Raw genomic sequence first — 24614 nt, 5'->3', positions numbered from 1 at the left:
ACACAAAGGCATCTGTCAACATGAAGCTGTGTCAGCCACATGCCTGCTACGCTTAATAGTCAAAAAGTTGCTTATCTTAAAACTGTTTACTCAGTTTAGGCAAATACTATGCACACAGAATACTTCTGATAGCATCCTGCTATTCACGGTGGAATCAACGTTACTTTTTTAATCCAGAAAAACACAAAGCTCAAATCTCCTGCTTCCTGAAATATTAAAATAATGTGGGTCTAGTTGTATGAACGGCATGTGGCTTGTGTGTTAAAATACACACATCATATACCACTGCCATTATATTAGTTCTAGTTAGTTAAAACGAAGTATATAAAATACAGGATTTTTTTGCTTTCAGAGAAAAAAAAAATGCTTCAAATAAATAGATTAAAAAAAAAAGTTCTCAGCCTAAAACCAAACCTTTGCTCTTCACTGATCCACTGTAGTATTCTAAACTTTTTTTTTTTTTTTTTTTTTTTTTTTGAGGGGGAAGTGGAGATGAAAATAATGGAAAGAACTAACAATACTTAAAGATTAAAGCAGGGGCCTTCTTCCTTTTCCTTTTCCTTTTCCTTCCAAGTGATAAGTTCTTGGGCTCCTGCTAAGGCTACAGAAAATCTGACTATTAACTTCCTCAAAAGAAAATGCATGTATTCAAACAGTACCACAGGTAATACAGCATTGTTATGGGGTTTACAGCAGCAGCAAAGTCCTTTTCTCTTACTTTCACTGACGTACCTTTATTTGACTCGATGTTACTTTTATTCATCAAACATTTTCTTATGGGCATTAATAGTTACTGACATTGTTCTGGCTGCTAGAGCTTGCTGTTCTGTTTTATACACTGACATAAACACATCTATTTTGAAAACAAAACTAAAGTAACAGAACCGCAGAGAGTTAAGAAAACTTTAAATTAGGTCTTACCTCTTGACACTCCTCACATACAAGCAGCCATCGATATCACCTTGGCTTCCTGTCTTGCAGGAGGGACACAGAGCCGCCACAGCTCCCATTGCTCTCAGGTAATTCCCTCGGCAAAGCTGTGGTTGCCCGTGAAGAAGCCACCTCTGAGGAACACATATTTTGTAAGTGCACGAGGAAACCCTCTGCTCCCTCCCGGGATGCCCGGAGGGTGCCAGCCAGCTTCACCAGTGATCTCTTCACAGTGCAAACAATCTGAAGTAAGCAAGCTGCTTTCAAAAATGATTACAAACTAGGACATGATTCAAATAGGCAAGAAAAAGACCCTAGGTGTAAACCTCCTGCCACCAATTTGCCTTCCCCTACCAATGAAAATACTGGAAATTAACGGGAACAGATATCTAATTGAAGATGATGATAATTTCTTCTCATTATTCAGAGTTGCTAAAAATGTAGAAAAGTCATCCTCTGTTGTGAAGGTCTTTTTCATCTTAATGGTAACCTTTCACCACTTGTTTGTAAGTTTCTCCTTCCCCTTCTCATACGTCCCCTAGGAATCTGAAAATCAAGATTAAAAGAAGTCATTTCTTAACCTGCAAGGCCAATTTAGTAAAATAACAACTGAAACCAGTAAACCTATTTCTTCAAAAGTAAGCAATATTCTCATTTTGTCCCCTGAAACACAGGCATACATATGTACTAATTTACCTTTTGCTTTGAGAAAGCCTTGATGATATACCATGAAAGCAGAATTAGCTAGTCCAGAGGAAAATAGCATATAAAAGCATGCAAGACATTTTCTTTATTGCAATAAAGACGTGGCTCTCTGAATATAGGCTAAGAACAGGGTTCAGAATGGTCAACCATATAAATGGAAAATGCACTTCAACTTTTAAAGACTGCACTATAGGTATTGTCTAAAATGTACTATTTCAGAGATTTTTGTTTTGAACCACACTTCTGTCATTTCACGCATTTGCTAATTTAGCCTTCAGCTTCCCTGGTCTATATAATGTAATGTCATTAGCTCAAATGTTGAGTTTTCAGGTGGGGAAATGAAGAAAAACCCAAGTCCTACAAAGCCACCACCACACAGAACATGGTAGGATTCTAGGGTTCTTGTATTTAAGATTTTCATGGCAAGAACAGACTTCCTCACAACAAAAAAAACCACTTTTGTTGTTGCCAGGCTTACAAATGCAGCCTGTAATGTGAGTCAAGCTATGACCTTTCAGGATGATGCAAAATCAGCAGTAATAAATCAAATGGTGACTTTGCTGACATGTCTGTAACTTCAGTGATTAATCCAACAAATAAACAATTTCTGCTTGGAAATACAGGAAAGAGGAGTGTGGGATTCTCCTCCTGCTCTGCCCTGTTACAGCTGAACTCTGGATGCAATTTTGGTCCTACCAACTCTCACAGGAAATGTGAAAAATGCCTGGGCAAAGGCTGAGGATTAAACTCAAAAGCAGATACACCCATAATACATCATTAAAGAAAGAGAAGTTAATGAAGGCAAGAAGAAATATTCTCCTATTTATACAAAAAGTTTGCTCCTCTTAACAGTTGCCCCATGACAGATCCCATCTTCTCTCCATTCTGTCCTTCTGTGACATACTCCCAGAGCAAATTACATGCACTTTCCCCTAAAAGAAGTGTTAATTTTACCAGCACAGCTAAATCTAGCTCACACATCAATCCACTGCCTTCCTCCTTCGTATCTTCTACTAGACCCTTCCCTTTTCTCGATCCGCACAAACCGTACAGCACTCAGACGGAGCGCTAGAGCCTCTTCACACAACCCTTGTGGCTGTGTGAAACTGTAGTGACTTGGCCTAAAGTGCCTTGTGGCTGGCATACAACTAGAGTAACTTGCCAGTGACTACGAAAGTAAAATCTGCCCAAGCCTCCAAAATCTGCAACTGTACAGATAGTTCTTTGAACTGACTTTTTCTATATTATAAAATAAGTTCTTCCCTTGAGCTATTAATAGCATAGAAATCTATACTCAGAATGATGATTTCCAGAGCTCAACAAAAAGAAAACTGTGAGTGTATCCAATTTGATTAGCTGCCCAGACTGTAACATCTAATGCTGGTATACAGAGGAAATAAATCATCATAGCTGCCAAATATATGATCTTGCTACTACAGAATCAACAAGAATTGGACTTCAGGACTTCTTTACACTACTCCACAGCCATTCAAAAATTGGTTTTCTGCCTCTGTAATATTGAGGAAAGGATATAGACCATTGCTTTTATATTACTTGCACAAATCTCAACTGATTTGTCTGCTGTTTGTCCTACACCGATACCAAGGCATAACGAACAGAACAATATCAGTGTGTTTCAGTGACTAGAAAGCTTTCTTGCCACGCAGTTATTTTGGTTATAACTTATGGGAACAATTGTCAGGTGGTAAGGATGTAACACTGATATCTCACCACAACTGTATTATGTGTTCACCAAACTCACTGAAATCACTGTATGAGAAAATATTTCACTTGTATTTTTCAGAAGCAAAATTTAAATCAGGTTATTATAAATAATTACATTTGGAATGAATTCTGTTCTTAAGCCATTTAGCTTCACATTTTCAAGTCTTTCTACACAGCCACAAACCAGATGTGTTCATTTTCAAATTGAAGAAAAAAGAGAAGAGATTCTTGGGAATTGAAGGAACACAAAACAAAAAAAAAAGCGTTGGGAGACCAGCAACAACATTTTGAGAGCTGAGAAAGATATAATCTACCCAACTAGTCAGACTGATGAAAAGTAAAGATTCTGTCCTTGGGAAACCTCCATTGCTTAGCTTTGCAGCCCTGACGTGGGAATTAGCTACACTATAACCTCAAACCAAAACACTTCAAGAACTTCCACACAGGATGGTGTTTAGGGAGTGTAGGGAACGTTGGATCACATCATGAACCTTCCAGGTATATTTTTTTTTTTTTGCTTGTGGGCGAGAAGTCTGCTTAAGCAAGTATATTGGTCTAATTCCTCTATAGGTACAAATTAAGAATGTTCCTCTCCTTCCTGAGAGCGCTAGAAAAGTTGGGTGACAAAAGAGAAGTAGCACTTAATTTCTGCAACAGAGTGAAAGGGAAAACTAGAGAGCTGGCTGGCTAACCTATATTCCTTGTGATCCTTTGAAACTTTATAGCTAGAGCAACCCAAGAGGAAGCCCCAAAATAGAAGAAAATTGATGCTAAGCCTCAGGAGACCTTCTCATAGATAGACAGGCCCTGACCAGAAAAAGGGATGTGCTAAGACCTGTCAATAGCCAAGGAAATTAACTGAAGCTCTTAGGAGGAATGTAAGCTACTCAAAGCCAATGACAATACCTCTGATGGGAAAGCTCCCAAATTGGGGCGTCCTTGATCCATTGCTCCTAAAGCCTCAAACAGGAAGCCAATCTCTTTATAGCTGTCTTTTCTGGCTCTCTTCCAGGTTCCTCCTCTTCTGGCACTTCTGCTTTTCTTCTGCCCCTTCATATCTCCCATCTAGAATGGAAAAAGGGAAGGAAAAGAAAATATTAGCGTGGTAGGAGAAAAGAATTATTGGAGCTTCATTACAACAGAGATTTGGGGCAGTGGGCAATGATTTCACAGGAGCTCAGTTTATTTACTCTTCTCTCATAACTGAAGTCTTGTACTTTTTTGTGAAAAGTTTAACTGGGGAAAACAGCCAATGACTACGCAGTGAAAGTTTAGTAAAACACAAAAATGTCACTACCACTGTATAGTCCAACAAATTACAGGTCATGGCAACTTATTTACACCTTGTACTTGATTCATGAACAGTTCTCTGTATTTCACTCAGGAAATGGACAAAAAAAAGTTTTTTTTTCTCCTCTGGAGTACATGTATAATATATATGGTCAGAACTAATCAAGAAGAGTTTGTTAATTAAGAAAATTAAAACAAAACAAAACAGAACAAACCAGGTCCAATCCTTACTTGCTTCTTGCTTCTGAATTCTTCTGTTCCATTACCAAAGTCAATGCACACCTTCCTTTCGCAAATGAATCCAAACCTTTAATTCTAGGGGACCGAAACTTTAAATGGCAGTGCAGGCCCTGGAGAACACAACTGATGTTATTTCTAGCCACTCTCAGACTGGATTGCTAAGTTATATCACCCCAATTTCCAACTGTGCTAACAACCCAAGCTTAATGTGGATTTGAATCCCTTTGGGAGTAGCATGCACTTACTGTGAAACAAACAGTTAAGCTTCTAGCAGTCAGATTGGTAACAAACAACACAAGCCTCAAAACCAGAAACTCATTTTAAAAAAGTGCACTCAACTAACTTTTTCCTTTTCTGTATTTCTTTTCCACAAGACTAACAAAGCTCTTTTGTGACTCCTCACTATTTTAGCTGATTTGTTACACAAAACCTAATGCTCATCCTGGTAAGCATATTTTCCAGTACATACATGCAAGAAAGAGCAAAACTGAAACAGCAAGCATTTAAAAGTTAACAATAGGTTTATTTAATCCTCTTTTACACACATAAAGTTTTTAAAATACATGTTTAATGTAAGATTGTCTTTACATTTGAAATCAGACTCCTTTTAGAATTCCAAAACCCAGTTTAAGACAACATCAAAGTCTGGCTTAGAGCATCCGAAGTTGGGCATCCAAAAATTGAGGCAAATGAATTTCACTAACCACTTCTGAACTCCTTGTCCAAACTGATTAAATTAAAAGGCATTAATAGACAATGTTAGAGACAAGATATACCTGTATCATCTCTAATACTTATACTGGTCTATTGCCTAGCTGACTCAATCGAGATTGGTCTTGCTGTACTAGGCACTTACTCCGCAAAAGAGACTCTACCAAACAAAGCCCAGACAATGGATGGGAGGCAGAGATGATGTGACTTTCTTTGGCTTCACTGGGGGTCTGTGGTACAGCCCATGTGTTCTGCCTCAATCCATCTTCCCATGTCTATGACTATTACGGAGAGGACAAAGTTGCTTTAAATAAGCAGTGTTTTTAAAAATCACAATAATTAATTGCATTAATCGCCAAACTGTGAAAGCGGGAACATAACATTTTGGCTTAGAAAATTTCTGAAGCCACAATCACCTACTACTATAGCAACAAAATAATTTAAAAACAGTAATTTGGTCATATTCTGAAACAACGTTCTGCTGCACATCCTCGTGGCACGAGTGTCAGCCCCTTCCCGACATTCAAGTGACTTTTAAATCACATTCTTTTCCAGTATCTCAGATCAACAGGTGTCTTGTTACTGTCTGTTCCTAGCTGATTTTTAAGCATTGGATATCTTGATTTTACCCGTCAGAATCTCTTGATGACATTTCCAAATACTAACAACAGGAAGCTGAATTAAGTAACAGATACTATCATTGTTGGAAATGAAACTAGAATATCTCCAGCAACAGGGAAACGCTGTACGCACACCAGTTGACTTGCTCCCTGTTTGTCCCTTGCAAATCACGGTGTGGTTACAAAGAAGCCTATCTTATGTTTGTAATATTTGACTGCTAAGCACTACTTAATTCCTATTCAACAAAATATAGTTAGTAAGTAATTGAAACGTCTTACCCTAGAATTTCTGAGAGCACTAGTCACAAAAGCATATCAAGCAGTTGGTGCGAAGGATCTGGCTACATACTATATACATCAGCTGCTGCCTTGCAGGGCTCATGGGGCAGAAGGTGTATAGCCCATTCATTCCTAACTACTGCCCTAGAGAAAATGACAAATACTGTCTAACTGCATGCAAGAGACATACAATAGTAAACATTTTAATTAGGGGAAAATTGTCTTTATATCTGTGTGACCAAATAATTGTAATGTTATTACATTTATACCACCTATCATCTCAAAGCATTCCCAACTTAGTACCAATAACAACTATTGCTCTAATAGCCGTCGGGTGGAACTTGAGTAAGAGTTTTTCATTAAAAGTATGCATGACCCCTGCACAAGGGTAATTTAGAAAATGAAAGATCCAAAGGAAGCTGAACAGCAACTTTAGGAAGGTAGGATGAAATAAATTAAAAAAAAAAAAAAAAAAAAAAAAAAAAGGAAAGAAAATAAATTATTAGAAAGAAAAGAAAAAGAGATACAGAACCTTTGTTTACGACTTTGGCTTAGTGTGTCACCTGAAAAATAACTTTAATTACATGGTTCTTAATAGTGCCAAAGTTTGACATGGATTGACATAATTGGAAGAAAGACCATTACCTATGGTAGTCACCGATACCACCTCCCTGAATACATGGACTTTCTTCGAGCTTTCCTTTAAAGTGCAACCACAATGGCACTGTCTGCTTAGTGAGAACCCATACAGTCCAAGCACAACCAAAAGGACATACCTAAGGTCTCTGCTGCACTAATTTCTAGAGAGTTCGAAAACTGCTACTATTTAAACAGAAGGAAAACGATCCTTTGCTCATGACAACAATAAATAAATGTAACACTTCTATAGCCTGTGCATGAACTCTATGAATAAATGACCTAGACAGACATCCAACTTGTCACATTCCTTTGATGACAAGAATTCCTGACATTACTTTTAACAACAGTTGAACAGCCAGCTCCTGCAGTGACATCACTGGGCGTTCTGTCCAAGAAAGAAATGCAGATGCAGCAGCTGCCCGTCCCCCCATACCATGCTTACCTGCTACAACCACTGCTCCTGCTGGCTTTGGAGACACTCTGCAAACCTTACTCCAGCTCCTTCTATTTCAACCATGTATTTATACAGCATTATCATTGAAAAGTATCAGTTGCAGGAATGGAAACACTGAAATCTACCAAGAATCTCCTGCAGTGCAAATACACACTATTGAGAGCAGCGAGGGAGATCCATTAAAATTCCCCAGTAGTATGAAAACACATTTCTTTTGTTTGCGTTACTTCCAAAATAATAATGGAAAATTATGCTCAGACCTTTTCCTTCCCACCCCGTCCCCCTCCCTCCACAGATCAGGAGTGAATTAAGAATGCTTCATAACAACAGAACCTCTACTAAGGCCTAATTACAATTATTTCATTCATAAATAGCTTGTGTAGAAATGCGGATCTCCTGTTTTAAGTGAACTTCAATATTGGTGATTTCAACAATTGAAAAGGATAAAACACATGCAGTGTGGTTAGTCATAATGGCAAGGCTGCCTCAGATAATTAAAACTCCTCATCCCCTCCCCCCTCACAAAAAAAAAAAACAACAAACAAAACAAAGCTGCAAGTATTAAAAGAAAAACCAACAGTCCCTATTTAGGAAACAGGCAATTCAAACAAGAGTTACCGGTGATGTCATTTCATTTATACGTTGCCTGAGTCACAGGTTCCTGAGGAAGTGGTAACACCTACAGAATTACTGTATAAAAGTCAGACTTTGAAGCATGAAATGAAAATAAAGATACTTAAGGACAAAGCAAAACCCCCAAGCAAAATCATACCTACTTTATAGATTTCCTCTCCTCTTACACTAACTTGAAAGAAGTCTGTCACTAGAAATTAATTTGCTTGTTCGTCCTCATCCCTCCCTTACCAGTGAGGCACCAAGCACTGGGTGTGGGGAGGAGATACTCACAGGGAGAGGAAAAGGGGGGGGAGGACGCCAATTTACTAGCTGTCAAAAACTAGAGTTCAAATGCATTCAGAGTGGGCCAGACTTGGAACCTCCACGGCCCTCGCCTTTCTTCCAAGCCTATTGACATGATGTGGAAACAATTTTAGCAGCATTTCTCCACACAGTTTTAGCCCATACTGGTTTTGATTTAGAAAGTAAAATCATTCCAGAAATGAGACACCAGCTTGCACTTCAAATGCACTGGACTCCTGCAGCACTGCCTCGCAGGGATGCATCAACTATAGTTTCTTAAGAGGGTGCACACATTAGACTAAAAGAGAAATTGAGGAAAACACTACTGACCTCCTCCACAAGAATGAAACCAGAATAATGTCTCCCTTTTCTTATTTAAGTAGTACATAATAGTATTTCACTAACAAATCAAACAATGAATCATTCTGCTGAGATCTTACAAAAATCAAATGTCCTGGTGCCAAAAAGCAAACTGAAGTTACACACAAGCATTTGGATGCTCAAAGGCTACTGAAGCAGCAATCCACAGCCAAAGAATCTAAGAACAGAAAGTAATTGTATGGGAAAGGAGAGAAGTAAGTTACAAAGAATTTTTTTTAAATTGTGCTTTTGATTTGCAGCAGTACAACACTATATGTATGCTTCTGTCTTTTCCTGTTAGCTTACTAAAATATTTTGTTAAGAAGTAATTTGAAATTTTTAGCATTTAAAATGAAATGCACATGTGCTGTGACCTTCAGTTCCAGAGGCAAAGTCCATTGTACTTTATATCAATGTTCTATATAAACATCTATTCAAAGAACAAGAGGAAACAGGCATTTAGACTACTATAGTAGATGGAAAGACAGTGTGTACTTCATGCCAGCCAGGAAACATAATGAGTTTGTTTTTAGAACTCCTGACTGCCCCTTTTTATCCCCAAACCCAAGGAAGTGCCTGCAAGAAGCTACAATGGCAAGGGAGTACTGGCCTGATTAAACAGAAAGAAACTATGCTATTTCTTTTGCAAAGTTCAGACAAACAGCTGAAGGGTTCTGAAAATCTTTTCAGAGAATGTCCTAAATAATTCCACCAGATTTGAAAAAAATGCTATGGTTAAGTTACAACAGGCAGATAATATTGTCAATTATTGAGGGCAACAGTTAGAACCTGAAATTATAGATGGTTGGAGTACTCATCTGCATCCATATTCTGGAGTGAGATCATTTGAACTGGGAAATTAGGTGAAAAAATTGCTGCCCTAAGATACAGAATACCTTCAGGTACTTAACATCATTGCTACTCAAGCTTATTGCTATTCATTCTTTTGGGAGTAGCTTCAATTTCCCTTCCGCATTGCCAATTTCCTTGGCCAGGCTGAAATAATCCTCAAGTGACTCACTCAAAAGACTTCACTACAACCTGGACAAAACACCAATCACTGGCTGATGGAAGAATACAGATTGCTGAATTTCAGCTACTGTACTTAAGAGAAAAGTGGCTACAAATTAGCCCAAGCCACAGCCTATTTTGGTTAACACTACATGACTTCAAACAATAGTCAAGAATACTTCAGCAAAACAATGGGTCAGAGCAACAGACCAGTTTCTTTGACCTGGGATAACTGAGAATGAAAAACATAGACATTCTTTGCCAAGTACATATATCCAATTTCCATACATTTTACAGTTGAGGAGTTCTTAAAGTTTAAGAAAAAAAGCATGGAGTGTTAACCTCTCTGTGTCAACCTAGGAGTAGTGCTACCACAAAGCAAGGAGTCCTGTGGTCTGTCCTTTCGTCAATCAGTGCTCACTATGAAGCGTCACTGTTGTCAGTGGTAGTGGACCAACGGGGATTAATAAAAGTAAAATGAGACTGAAAACACTGTAAACAAATCGTTAGGTTTTTTTATTTCAAAACCTGACCAGTGCTGCCAAATAAGAAAATGCACTCTTTAAAAATGATTACACTGGGTAGCTGAAGTGATAGCAGACAGGGAAAATCTGTATTCATTTCAAACCTAAAGCATTACCTGTGTGGTGCCACAGTATTTTTAAACACTGTTAGGGTTCTGGAGAATGTCCAGGCAGCTGCAAGGGAAAGAGAGCTGGAACTGACATGGGACAGGTAGGTAGGTTTTGCATAGGTTACGAATTTACACATTGCCAGACTTGGACAGTCCAAAGTCCTTCCAGTGTGGTATTTCTGTCTTTTACAACAGTTAATCCAGGTGCTTTAAAAGAGAAAAGGTGCACAACACCTTTTCAAGTTTCATTTTGGCAGGATATACATAAGCACAACATCTGCACTGAAAATTAAAAAAAAAAAAAAAAAAAAAAAAAGAAAATGAATTAATGAAGCCATGTCAAAAGATACAGAAAAAAACAGTAACAGGCTCAGGACATCTTCCAGATTATGTTTCTTAGGAAGTCTGCTAAAGTTTACCATGTTGCAAATATTTCTTTAATGGCTCTCTTTGGAATATAATTGCTTATTTATTTCTAAGGAAAAATATTGCATTATTATTAAAAAAAAAAAAAAAAAAAAAAACACACAACCAAAAAACCCAAAAAACCAAACCCTGAAAAATTGGGTACAAAAATTTGGAAAAGTAGCAAGGAAAAATCCCACCATCTAGCTGTTCATGCTCTCTTCAGCTTTTGTGTACTCTCAATGCAAAGTTACAGTACAGCAAACATTAAATCAATGGACAGCATGAGAATGGCTATTTGCACTGCTAGAACACTAGCTGGACTTGCACTGCAGAACAGCTGGCAGAATGACAAAGAAGGTTGACTATGTGTTAGCTTGCAATTATTTATTTTTGAAAGAATGTGAGCTATCCTTCCTATTCCCATAAGAACAGAGAGTTATGACTCTCCTTGAACTCTTAAGATAAAGTTATACTCTGAAGAGAAACTACATAAAAATATCCTCCTGGATTCTGTCACGGCTCTTAACAATTCTGTAAGAAACAGGCAGAGTTGTTCTTGATAAACAGCACAAAAGCTGGTATCAGAAGCTTAGTGATCTTTTCACACATTACTGGCATTAATGAGAATCCCGCATACCAAAGTCTATTCTCAGTCACATCTCGGCGATCTCACTGTTTTTACGATTTGGCTTGAAAAAGAGGAAGAAAGCTCAAAGAAAGTTTGGAGCTGGGTGAACTCTTCATGGCCCAACACTGTCCCAGAGTAGTGCAATGATGAGGTAGCTATTAGCAATTCCAATTAGACTAGTTAACATATATTTAGAAAGAATTGGTTCCATAAGAGGGAGAAACAAGTGCTATATGACTCTACAGTGCATAGTGAAAAGTTCAGAAATACATAAAACCCATTTCACTAAGAGTTTTCTCTGAGAGCACAAGTGAGAAATTAAAAGAAAATGCTTATATATGGGAAAATCATTCAATTTTGCTAATACTTCTGTTGGTGAGCAGCCAAATCTTATACAAAGGAAAAGAATTAGAAAGAACATTATACAGGAATTGGAATATCAAAGATGACAAAAATTAAATTTTTGTTTATGTCACTGAACTTCTGTGAGGACACAATACCAAAGCCATACAGAACACCAGGAAGGGAAAAGTATTTTTCCAGGCTCAAGGTCAATGATTTTAAGGGCCGGAGCGATCACTACCGTTTCCTTTGATGTGCCAAAATAACTGTTGTCCTGTTGACTTCTGCTGAAGCAGAATCTCCCTTTAGTTCTTGGGAGTCACCAGCTTCCTAGGAATATAAAGCCTATGGTTCCATTCCTTGGTGATTTTCTAGACCAACCTGTCTGGGCCATCATGAAGTGTCATTTTCAAATTTGTACCCTTTCTCCCTTGTAGAGGTCAATATTGAAGGCTTAAGACTCAAACTACCCCATGCTCCATGGAACGGATTCTCATGTGGGCTGAAGGCTGAACCACCTACTGGCTACGATTCTGCTGGTTTTAATGGAGCTAAGACAATTTACACGTGATATAAAGGGCATGCCCTAAGTGAAATTTATTCCCGATCAACAGACTACGACATGGGTAAAGAGGATTTAACGGCAGATTGTGAAAGCAAGGATGAGAGCAAGTGAGGGCTTTAAAGAAGAAAACTCTCATACAGAATCTCAAGTTCTTCACTTCCATGAATGTGATACTACTCTGTAACAAATTCTAGACTTCAGCCAGCAAACACATTGAAGGGATGACACCGAAGAAAAACTGTAGTCAGTAGAAGTGTGAAAGCAAAACAGAGGCTATCATTCCACATGTTTCTATAATACTCAAGCACAAAAATGATGTCAACAGCTCTCCATTGAGATCTGTGGTCTTCTAACACTATTAGATGACTCCCCAGACGTGAAATGTAGCTGTCATAGTTGCCTTCTGGGAGATATCCCACCCACACTGCCATATAACGCCATTACATTTCTGTTAGTTAGTTTAGAAAGATAAGTAGGTTCCTCTGAGGCTGTTCATTCCTCTTCCCAACAGATTCGGTTTATCCCTGAAAAGCCATGGTAGCTGTCAGGTTCTACAAGGCAAGTATGAGTCTGGGCTCTTCACTGGTGCCTAAGGAAGTCATGGCAGCAGAAATAAAATTTAAATCCTACCTCCTTAATGAATAAAGGTCAAAGTTTAGCTTCTTCCATTAAACAGCAATAACTGGAGCCGAGGACTGTGCCGAAATCCTGCCACTAAGTGCATACAAGCCAGTAAATAAATGTGTTTATCTGTTAATAATATTTGAATGTGCATTCATTCATTCATTTGAATTCTCATGATTTCTCACTCAGTAAATGCCTAGAAATTGAGTAAAAGCAAAATAAGAACAATTCTGGTCCACAAGGAGAAAGAAAACAACATTATAGTTAGACAACGGAAGTTATTCCAAGTCAAACTGAAGTGTTTCTGAACATCAGAGACATCTGGGAAGCATATGTACAGGAAACAGCTCAGCCTGAGAGAATTGTATGTTACTGACATTACAGAGGTAAGGAAACATTATATTAACCCTGAGTTTTGAACCTTTCGATCTTGTATACTTCTGCAGTTAAATAGATACTTTCAGTGTAAAGCTACAATGTAACTTTAACAGGATAAGCAGAGTTTCAGATATTTAAAATAATTATTAATGTTCATCAGATTTCAGAAAGATGTCTAGTTTTCAAGTTTTAGATAATGAAAAACTGCAAAGATACTTTTAAACTCCACAGTCAGCAACTCCAAAAGATAAAAATGCAGATCATTCCCTTTAAACTACGCTGGCACTGATTCATGATTCTGGATGGACTACAGCACAGCTACCAAAATGGAAGTCACTTGAGCTCATAACTAATTATGTACATTAACAAACTGCTTTAAAATAGACATGGCATGTTATCAACCTTATTGTTCATTACCTGACCACCAAAAGATCAGTTTCCTATGATTACTAGTCTCTCAAAAAATATATGATTCGTATATATTTTTATATTACAATGAAGATAGCTAAACAAGACATTCCCTTAAGGCTACTTAAGAAATCATGTAAATGTAATTAATATGTTAAAATAAATAGAAATTATAGCTATTTTAGACACTTGATGCAAACCGCAGCATGTTTCAAGAAATCTCCTTTTACGATCAGAATATGGGAGTTGCAGATATCCTTGTTTTTAGGCAAATTTGACCTGACAGAACTTCTTCTGATGTGGCATAAGAAAGAAGCTGTGAAATTATCTACACCAAATATTCACAGCTTATGTTAAGGAAGGAACTAAAATAATTGGATTAACCAACTAGTTTTCATCATATATATAGGAAATAAACGCTGTTTGGCAGATAAAGCGATTTGCATTTTTTCTGAGTGAGTTGGTCCATAATATTCACAATATAAAGCCATAAAAGGGATTTCAAATGTACTTCTAAAACCTATTCCAAGATAAAAACCAACAGATTCACTTTCAATTTTGTAGTAATGTACTTTGATATTTTACAAATCCATTTTTCTCAAGTTACCTTTTAAACTCAAGGATTCTCAAACTACTGTTTGTGCTCAGCCATAATCTCTGAAGCCTTTCCTAATGCTGCAAAAATTGAAAACCTTAAAATCCAACCAAAATGAAAATCAGAATTGCTCTTTTTTAAGACCCGTAAAGTACTGCATGACAGCACCCAAGAATAGCAAAGTTGGAGAACCGATTTCTTATTTCGGTTAAGCGTTTCTCTACAAGTTTTGACTGAATCAATGATCCTCCCCCAAAAGCAATTTTTACTACGTAACACAGCCTTCTCTAAACTTCAGGGGAGTGTGATGATGATATCAACCCACTTTGGTCTTTCCTGTGTAAATATAAGTCAAACCACTTTTTTTCCATAGCATGAAATTATGAGATCTTTACAGAGAATAACACCTCCATTGAGTCAGGCAAGAACAATCATACTATAACAAAGAAAAGGGAATCAATTGTAGTATAAATATGTACTTTGAAACAGCAAGCAATGTGGTGTAGGCAGTAGGTGTAGGTTCTTACCTACTCCTGCTCTCCTTTAAAGATGCAGTTTAACTCCCAATAGCAGAATATTCTCAATCTTAATAATAAATTCCAATTAAAGGGGAACAAATCTGGGAAAGATGAAAAAAGACATTTAGACATGTTGCTTGGACATGCCCATTGACAAGCAAAATAAAAACTGGGACAAATAAAACACCAAAGTCTACTTAAGCAGCATATTTTATATGTAAGCCATATTTAGAAACTAAAAAAAAAAAAAAAAAAAAGAAAAGAAAAAAGACTACGAGGCTTAAACATAACCACATTGCTTTAGTTATTTACATAATAAAATTGAAAATGTGCAGAGTTATATCCATAACAGACTGCTTTTAAGGTGAAGATATTAATGTCAAAATGTGGATTATGTTTGTAGCAATCAGAATGGGTAAGCAATCATTAACTTGTCAAATAACAGATAAAACGCAGTGCTGCAGTCCAAAGTAGGTCATCTTCCACCTTATTCAGCTGATTTTCAGACTGTTTCATCATCACTCATGTCCCAGATCTGCAACAGAAAAAAGGAAGGCTAATTTTAGTTTGTGGAGTTCAAATATGCTTTTAATATACCTTTATAAAATTAGTATCACTATTTAAAAGACAAGAATAAATAACATTTATGGACTGTTGACTAGCACCAATGGAGCTTTCCATAAAATTCAGTATTTTTCTCTTCTGTTAACAACCTACACACCATTCATTATTTGTAATTTTGGGGGTATTTTTTTAAAATATACTTTTCAGCATTTGTTCCTGAACTGGCAGTTTGGTTATTTGCTATTTATTATCATTTACAGTAAGCTGTAAACTAAAAACCAGACTTTTTGTTTTGGTTTGCTGACTCACTGGAACACACTTAATCTGGATAATAACTTATAATAAATAGCATACTTTACTAAACGCTGCAGAAAATTTTCAAGACATTCATGAAGAACTAATTGTTCTCCAAGACTTCATTTTGTACCCATTTGAGATCTCATAAATAGCAGCATGAAGACGAAAAGTTATATGGCAATTTATACTTTCCTATTGTTTAAAGAAATTTAAAAACTACACAGTTTTTTTTTCTGAAGTACAATATAATTGTACTTTTACTTTGCTACTTGCCCATGTCCAGTAAGCATTTGTAGAATGGGGGGAAAAAAGGAATATTTTCACAAAATTATCAAGGAATCTGGTATCCTTGTGAACATACTGTGGTGAGTATTACACCAAATTCATACCAGTTACCAGGGAGCAGTATGCATGATCTGAGGAAAAATACAGGGACTTGCAAGCACAACTATTTAGCAGGGGGTGGGGGAGAACATATTCTGAATATATGCTACAAGCTTTATCTTCCAGAGAAATGTGGGTGCTCTTAAAAGGCTTTTTATGATTTTCTGGAGGTTTAGCTCATGGCAAATAGCCGCTTTGCACTTGGCAGGGCTTGCAGTATCTTGGGATGAGGACTAACATGGGTTAGTTAAATTAAATTAAATTTAATTAAATCCAACTCAAAGCTTTGAGTTGGATTTAATAATATCATAATATCACTTTTATAATATATAAAACTTCATCTCTGACTTAGAGCATTTCAAACTTGCCTAAATTAGCAGTAACACAGCTGGAGTACCATGACAAGTCTTTCTGATTACAAGAACAAGAATGCCATTTCCCTGGCATACAGCACTCCAAACTGTGAGTCCCTCACTGCAAATGACCTAACAAAAAAGGAGCAGCATCAGTCCTTTGTCCCTGTGGAAAATGAAATTCAGTTCATTTGTTCCAAAGCATAATTTGTGTGTTGGCATAAAGCGGCCCACTAAGTTATTCTCTCATTTTACATCCTGACCACTAAAATATATCCAAAGAAATAGAGAACGTGAACAGTTATTTAGACCGTAAATTATTCAGGGCACAAAGCAGTATTTTACATGTAGACAGTGTCTAGTACAACAGAGCAGTGTTCACAGTTGCATCGTCTAACACATGTGCATTAGCTTTAAGACAAATAAAAAATACAAACAACCCCATTTCTAGACAGGCAACAATGAACATTGACCTATAACTTTAATAAACCCCTTCAACATGAAATGTAGTATTTCTGGAATTTGAAAACATTCTGAAAAAAGGTCTTCATATCCAACCTCAGAAAACTCTTACTCATATAAAATCAAACATTTCTATGCAGTGCTACAAGCTGTGCAAAATGAAAACTCTCAATGGCAAGATTTTCTCAATTCCTAGAAGCCTTGCAAAATGGTGGTGTAAATCCTTATGGAAAATACTGAAGGAACAGTTTGTTTACAGAAGGAAAAAAGAGTTTTCATCCTGCCCTAGATGAGCAGCTTGGAGCTTGCCAAGGCAAACACAAGAGTCCAGCTCACCAGTCAGGGTCAAGGATGTGGAAAATAAATACAAAAAACAAAATCTTTAAATAGAGTTTATGGTATGATTCAAGCTGGCAAAAAAGTGAGAAATCCAAAGTTCAGACTGATCTGAACTGATCAGCCCATCTTTGTCTAGCCCACTCCAATTTTTGGAAACAAAGCCCATAGACTGCAACCCTCACAAACACACCTCTCTGTCAAAGCAGCACAATAAATACTTTTAAAAATACTCCATGAGGTGATTCAAAGGCAAAAGTGAAAGAAGCCAAGCGACAGCCCTGAAGAAGTCTTCCTTATCTACTAAACAGATATACTGGGAGCGTAGCCAGCTTCTCTGCTCTGTGCTTTCCCATCATCCGCTCTGATCTGAACAGTGTGGGTGAGAAGGCAAGTACACTCTCCGTTTTGTTTGTTTGTTTTTTATGGAGGAAGGCTGGTAAGGGTGCCAGTTACATTACTAATTTTGTGATAAGAAAATACTTCCATCCAGGAACTGGCTAGCTGTTCCATAATTCCTGTAAAGCTCGGAGAGCCTTTTTACTTTACACGTCTTATGTGCAAGGCTTGCATTACTCTAACACCCCACACAATACAAACAGCAGCTCCAACGGCACTGTAATTTCTTTTTGTTGAAACTAAAGGGAAGAAAGCAGTTCCCCGTATTTGGCCTTAACAGTCAAAGACAGGCAACCCATAGAGGGCCTCAAGTCACTTGAAGACTAACAGTCCAAGCACATCGCACAGCCAGCAGCAGGGCCTACTAGGTAATTTAAGAAATACAGTATTGTTAACAGGAGGATGAAAGTGAAGCAAAAAGAATGACAATTAAATTTTCTCCTATATAAAGCACACCTCTTTTCTAGGACTCTTTTAGCATAAAAATATTTGCAAAAAGGCTGAAACTGAGGTTCAGCGGTATTTAACTGCTATGCAAACATCCTGGATTGTGGAGAATTATTTTCAAACGTTTGAAAAGTATGCTATTATTTCACTTCCAGAAGAACCGACAGTTTTATAAGACAGTTTACACTTCATCAAACTATCATTGCAGTCACAACAACAGCACTGTGTGTTGCGTCTTACTGATGTATGTAAAGAACAAAGTAGTAGCACCTTAATAAATGACATGCAGAAGGGAGGAGAACATGAAACAAAAGGGGAAAATTCAATACAAAAGTTGATAATTGCATGTTAACCTAAAGAAAACAAGCTATACTGTGCAAAGTAAGTTGTGTTAAATGTCAATACTGATAGCTAAATTATAATACATCATAGCCTCTTAGTTACTAAGAATACACCTTTTCATGAAAAGATGTTTATAATAGATAGGCTATGACTACACAAACTTTGGTTATTACTTCAAAAGAGTGAAACTTTTAAGAGCAGAAATCATGAAATATAGAAAGCCAGGAAAGACAATGTCTAAAACGACTGTCACGCCAACAATCTGATATCTAAACGAAGCTGTGAATTTGGACTTTGTTTTCAATTCTCTTCTGTCCTGCAGCACACCTGGGTGAGGCAAACCTAAACACAGCTACAGGCAATGACATGAGAAGTCATAAAATAGGAAGATAATAAACCAGCTGTCAAAACCAACCCAGTTTGTACAAATCTGGACAGATTATCTGAATGCACCTGTTTCTTCAAATACGTGCTTTTATATTCAAACTTCTTTGTAGACAGTCTTAAATTTCAGATGCAAATTATGTCTCTTCAGGATAAGAGAAGAAATCCTGCACTTGTTTTCTTGAAATTACAAGTATTATTTTCTTACATAATAGGAAGAATGTGGAAAAAAACCCCTGAGTATTAACTTAACTGTTCATAAGTTCCCAGTGATCGCTTTTACCCAGTTCCAGATTGCGTGTTCAATAACTCCTACTGAATAGAGTTTTGCATTTCCTTCATGCAACAGTAACACCTGCTACCTGAAATTTAACTTCCACGACAATGGTTCCAAAATTGGTGTTCACCTACTGAAGTAGGTAGGGGCTTTGCATCTTAGAATTAACACACGTAATTCAAATAGATAACTACTGTTTATCTTATAAATAAACTTGCAAGAATATAAACACACCCCTTAGGGTATTCTTAAAAGTTTCTTGCCAGCATGGATCTAGCAGGATTTGCCACAAAAATGACTACTTCATTAAGAGAGGCAAAACAAACAAACAACCCCCACAAATACTATTTTCTATACACAACTGAGAGAAATTTACATACAACATGTACCAAAACACACTGCTTAGAAAAACCTGGAATAGTTTTATTATGCAAGCCACAGTATTTACTATATTATAAATGATCCAAATACGATGAAGAGTAAGTAAAAATTCTACAAGCAGAGACAAGGTCTGAAAATTAGACATTACATGTATCAAACAGCACAGCTGAGTATCACATGAGAACATAGAGCTTCCCAGATCAATTAAGGCTTATCATGTCTTTGATTTAGCAATGTACACTTACTCGGGAAATCTAAACAAATGAACAAAGAATACATTCAAACATATGTTTAAATTTAAAGCAACTACATTATTTTATAGCTATAAAATGTGAGCTTTTTGATAGATATTAGGTTAAACATATTTTTGTTGTGTGCTCTACCAGAGAGACAATACATTAGAACTTCTGGCAGCCTAAATTACTTTACAAAATATGTGTGTACGTGTGTCTAAATATGCTTGTACTAGAAATGAACTAGATGTAGCAGGCTGCATTAACACTCCTTGTGTGATTTGTTCAGTACTCTTCTTGGTCCACTGGCTGTATCTCTCAGGAACGGCAACAGAAATGAAATTGCAACTTGAAATTCATTAAATGCCTGCAAGTTCTAACATGCAACTTTTTCAGACTTCATGGTATAGACTGAGGGATAATTATAAAGTTCAGCACCCTCCTTTCATCTTGGATACCTGATGCACAGTAAGCACTACCCTTCATCTTACTGAAACTGAAAACACTTCAAGCATTTTGCATATTCAACAATTCCTTCCCCATCCCCCTTTCCCACAGGAAAAAGAGCCGTAAATGAACAACCAACATGAACAGTATTCTACACTAACGTGAGCAGTTAGCTTTGCTCAGAATTTCTATCTAGATGCATGTCAGAGCCTGCATAGTGCACTCTACGGTAAAGTATTTTCTTTGCTATCTAAGAAACCAAGGTAATGCACTTAAACAAGGATCCACTCTTGCTCCCAGTGGCAAGAGCTTATCCTACAACAATCGCAGTGGTTCCCCCACAACTGTTCATCCAGTCCACACCTAACCGTTCTTCTACAACAGATTTCTATTTCTGCAGCAAGATACAGCTAATTTTTTTCAGATGTGGCTGCTAACTTTCCACAATTAAACTATAGCTAAAATCAGTTGTGGCTACAATGTGAAGAATTAACTACAGACTATCAGATACTTCTTACTTCAGTTGACACAGAAATTACGAACTTACACACAACAAGAAATTAACCTTAAAAAAAAAAAAAGCCAAGGATTATTAAAACTGCATTTCTTTCTTCAAGCTGCTTTATTTAAATAGCAGGTAGACAAAATCATGGATAATTTTTCGAGATCCCTGCACACAGTGGTCCTATCCTAGCTAATTGACAGGGCTGACAAATTCCTGGCATCCCTAGTACTTACACAAGTTCTTTTTTTCTGTCTCTGCCTTCACAGCCTTTCCTGTCTGAATGGTTTACCATCTTGCAATAAAATTCAAGTCCATCAACTTTGTACTTTTTCTCAATGATGGTGTCCCTGACTGTTGCTTGTTTCCCCTTTATAGCTTTCCCAGAATTCTGTATTTTCAGCCCATGACCACAGCTTAAAATCTAGGTCAAGGTCACGAGGCATTCTCATTTTGATCTCAATCAACAGCAACCATTATTCTTCAAGTTCCTCTTGCATGCAATTCTCTTGAATATATGTATAATACTTCTCATGAGTGGCCTCACTTTTCATACAAACTGCAAACATTACCCCTCTCAAAATCACCCGACTGATTTCCATCTTGCCAGCTGCAGTATGTTTAAGATTCCTGCCATCACCTTCCAGGACATCTTTTCTTTTTTCCTGTGATGACCTCCATTCTATCAAGCTACAGCTGTCCTGAATTTGATTTTCTGTCCCTTCACTGTTTACTCAATTTTTGTAGCCTTTTTATCCAGCACCTACTGCTCTAGGAGCTTGGAACAGAGGGGTCACAGCCTTTTTCTGAAAACGTCTTCTTCCAAGATAGGCTTTATACTTTGCTTGACCTACCTACATCTGAGCGGTTACTGCAACTGTTAGTCAATGCACAAATTCAGCAAGCTCCTTAGCACACGGGCTTAGCTGGCTCATACACTTGAAACCAGACCATCTTCTAAAAATCTTGTAGAACTGGCATCTGAAGATTCCAAATACTTTGAAAGATATATTTAAGAACAAAACAGAAAAAGGCAAGTAAACAGTACAGAAAGTATTTGTTTACAGTGTGAACTTTTAGCTAGAAAGCCTTTTTAATATCCTGTAATAATATGTTCCAAACATATACAAGTAGTAGCAGTGGACAGTAATAAGTCCCTTCTGGTTTTACAGCAGTTTTCCTAGGTATTCATCAGATTATCGTATGAAAACATTCACAAAAAGGAGTTTTTTTTTTGCATGGCTAACGGTTAATGAAACAATACAATAAAAGAAACAACAAAAAAAGCATACTAGGGTTTTCTGGTATAACAATGGCTCAGACACACTTCCTTCCATTGTTTCTTGTTTTATGAGGAAAAAAACCAAAGCAGAGAAGCGAGCAAACACAAAACCTATTTCTCTTTCCCTCTAAAAGCGCTTTGGAGCTGAAAAGGACATTTTTCAGGGCACAGCACTTGAGTTGCTGGAATGATGTATACCTAAGAGGATAGTTTCTACTATTAAGATAGTTTCTATTATTACTTTCTTTTCCTCAGGCTCTTAAAAACTGAAAACAAACACGTGTGAAAACAAAAAACCACCCCCCCACCAAGCAGGTTTGATGATTGCCATCATCCTATTTTGTGTGGGATTTTCAACTCCATTTTACTACCACCAAAAGGCAACTATCCAAATAAAACATGTGCTTGAATGAAGCCACAATTAATGTAAATACTGTCATAGTAATGATTAGATCTGATATAAACCCTTTGACTGAAATGAAAATGAAAACATTATAGTATATAAAAGTATACATTCAAATTCTTCCGTCATCTTACTCCTTTGATGTGCCCAGATTTTACATTAAAAATAAAAATATGTGTAAGTCTGTATTCATTACATTTCTAAATCCTGCAAAAAATTCACAATTTTACTTTCAAGGATTTCACAGACTTGTACAGGAAATCTAGATCAGATGCATAAGTGGATCTCTGAGAATAATTAACACCATTTATACGTCTGAGTCTATGCCATTCCAACTACACAGACTTTATTTGTTTTGCTGTAAACCAATAGCTTGTCAATGTTCCACTACATCTTTTTAATTCTTATAAAAACTGCTGTCTAAGACCTGTAAATTAGCTTTCAGGTCATATAGAATCAAACATTTGATAGTTACTGATCAAAAAAGAGAAGTGGTTTAACTACACAAGCTATTCAACTGAATTTCAGAAATATACAATTCAGAAGCAGTAGAGATCATAAAACACGATACTTAAGGTACCACTCAGTATTCTAATACAGGGTCACAAAATCACAGACTGAGCCTGATTGGAGGATACCTCTGGAAATCATTTTGTCCATTCCTTCACTCAAAGAAAGGCCAACTAGATCAGGTTGCTCAGGGTCTTGTCCAGCTGAGTTTTAAATATTTCTGAGATTTCACAGCCTCTCTAAGAATCCTGCTCCCGTGTTTTACTTTAGCTCCAAACATAAGATTAAATCATCTCTTGAAACAAGGGTCATCTTTGTCAAGTCAGCCCATACCCATCCCATATCCCTAAACATGCCCTCTCTCATTACCATCCTCACAATGCTTCTTTATAGCACCTGCACATGGTTGACAGAGCAACACCTTCCTGACAGGAACAGAAGACTCATCTACTTCCAATCTTTTCAACAGCTTAAAGATGCTAAGTTACAAAGGTACAGTTCTATTCACTTAATAAACCAGATAACCCTTATATTCAAAAGAAATTCAGACAATAGCTAGATGGCTGGTCAGACAGGGGATGCATTCCTGGACGTGCGTTCTGATAGTCTGTGTGAAGAATCAATCATCTCAGTGCTCTTCATGGAGAGAGCGAGAGTTGGGGTGGAAGACAGAACTAAGATCGATATCTGCAAACCATGTCATATCACGAAAGGAGACTGCCAAATGTTATGAAGACACCTCAGAACTGGAAAAATCTCCCTCTTGCTTTCAAAAAAACCCCAACTTCTACAAGTAAAAAAAAGTCCACAGAAATCCTTGAAGTTGTATTGACTGATTAAAGTGCATAGACCATTTTCAGATGAGACAGAGAATCCCGTAACAATAAAAAGTATTATTGGAAAGTCACCTAACTCAGAAGAGAGTCACATTTCAACCCTACGCCTAAGGTATTTTCTTGTTTAATCAACCATACTCCATCTCCACAAAGTGTAGCTGGCAAAGACAAACAAAGTATATATTATTCTAAATAATTCTGAAATCAATAATACGTATTCTTTTCAGCTCAACTCCCATTATCAGAAAATAATATTTGGCAGAAAAAACTGACACATACTTCCCACATGCAGTTATGTCATCTTACATGCACATTTTGTAAACATCTTTAGTATAAACATATTTCCTCCAGTGCACTGTACATGTAACACATAAGTAATAGAAAACTTGAAAAGCAATCAAAATATTAATTCATTACAACTTTGATTTATCCAATGACCTCACTGATCTCATCACTGCTTCCATGGAGATACATGTAGTGTATACACAACATTTCTATCTTGTGGAGGAGGCATCAAGAAGTTATGGAAAACTTTCTTCTCTTATGCAGAAAGAATGCTCTTCATATAGTTAGAAACTAAAATAATTTCTGAAGACACCAGCTGAAACTAAATGAATAAAGGAAGATGGTTTCCAGCATTAAATGCATAAATGATACTGCAATAATCAGATTTCTTTCACGTTATACAGTTCAAAACCTTAGAGAAGATAAATACATTTGTATTAAAATCTTACATGCCAGTTTCCCCCATGATTATTATTAAAATCCTATGTGTCACTTTTCCCATTATGTT

At 36.9% G+C, this 24614-nt stretch overlaps 1 protein-coding gene across 1 annotated transcript in view; it reads right to left on the bottom strand.

Annotated features, from left to right (window-relative positions):
- Window positions 1–4227: 4227 nt before the first annotated feature.
- The window catches only part of ATG7 (autophagy related 7), a gene marked incomplete at its 3' end in the record, with an annotated part of 123932 nt that continues 103545 nt past the window's right edge, over window positions 4228–24614 (bottom strand). The window contains exon 19 of the mRNA XM_082321289.1: window positions 4228–4425. Within this exon, the coding sequence (XP_082177415.1) occupies window positions 4228–4425 (198 nt within the window). The remainder of the gene's footprint in view (window positions 4426–24614) is intronic.

This window comes from Platalea leucorodia, assembly GCF_965183815.1.
Source record: "Platalea leucorodia genome assembly, chromosome: 9".
NCBI classification, from domain to species: Eukaryota; Metazoa; Chordata; class Aves; order Pelecaniformes; family Threskiornithidae; genus Platalea; species Platalea leucorodia.
Note: the sequence above shows the minus strand (reverse complement) of the source record. Positions and strands in the feature narration are given on the sequence as shown.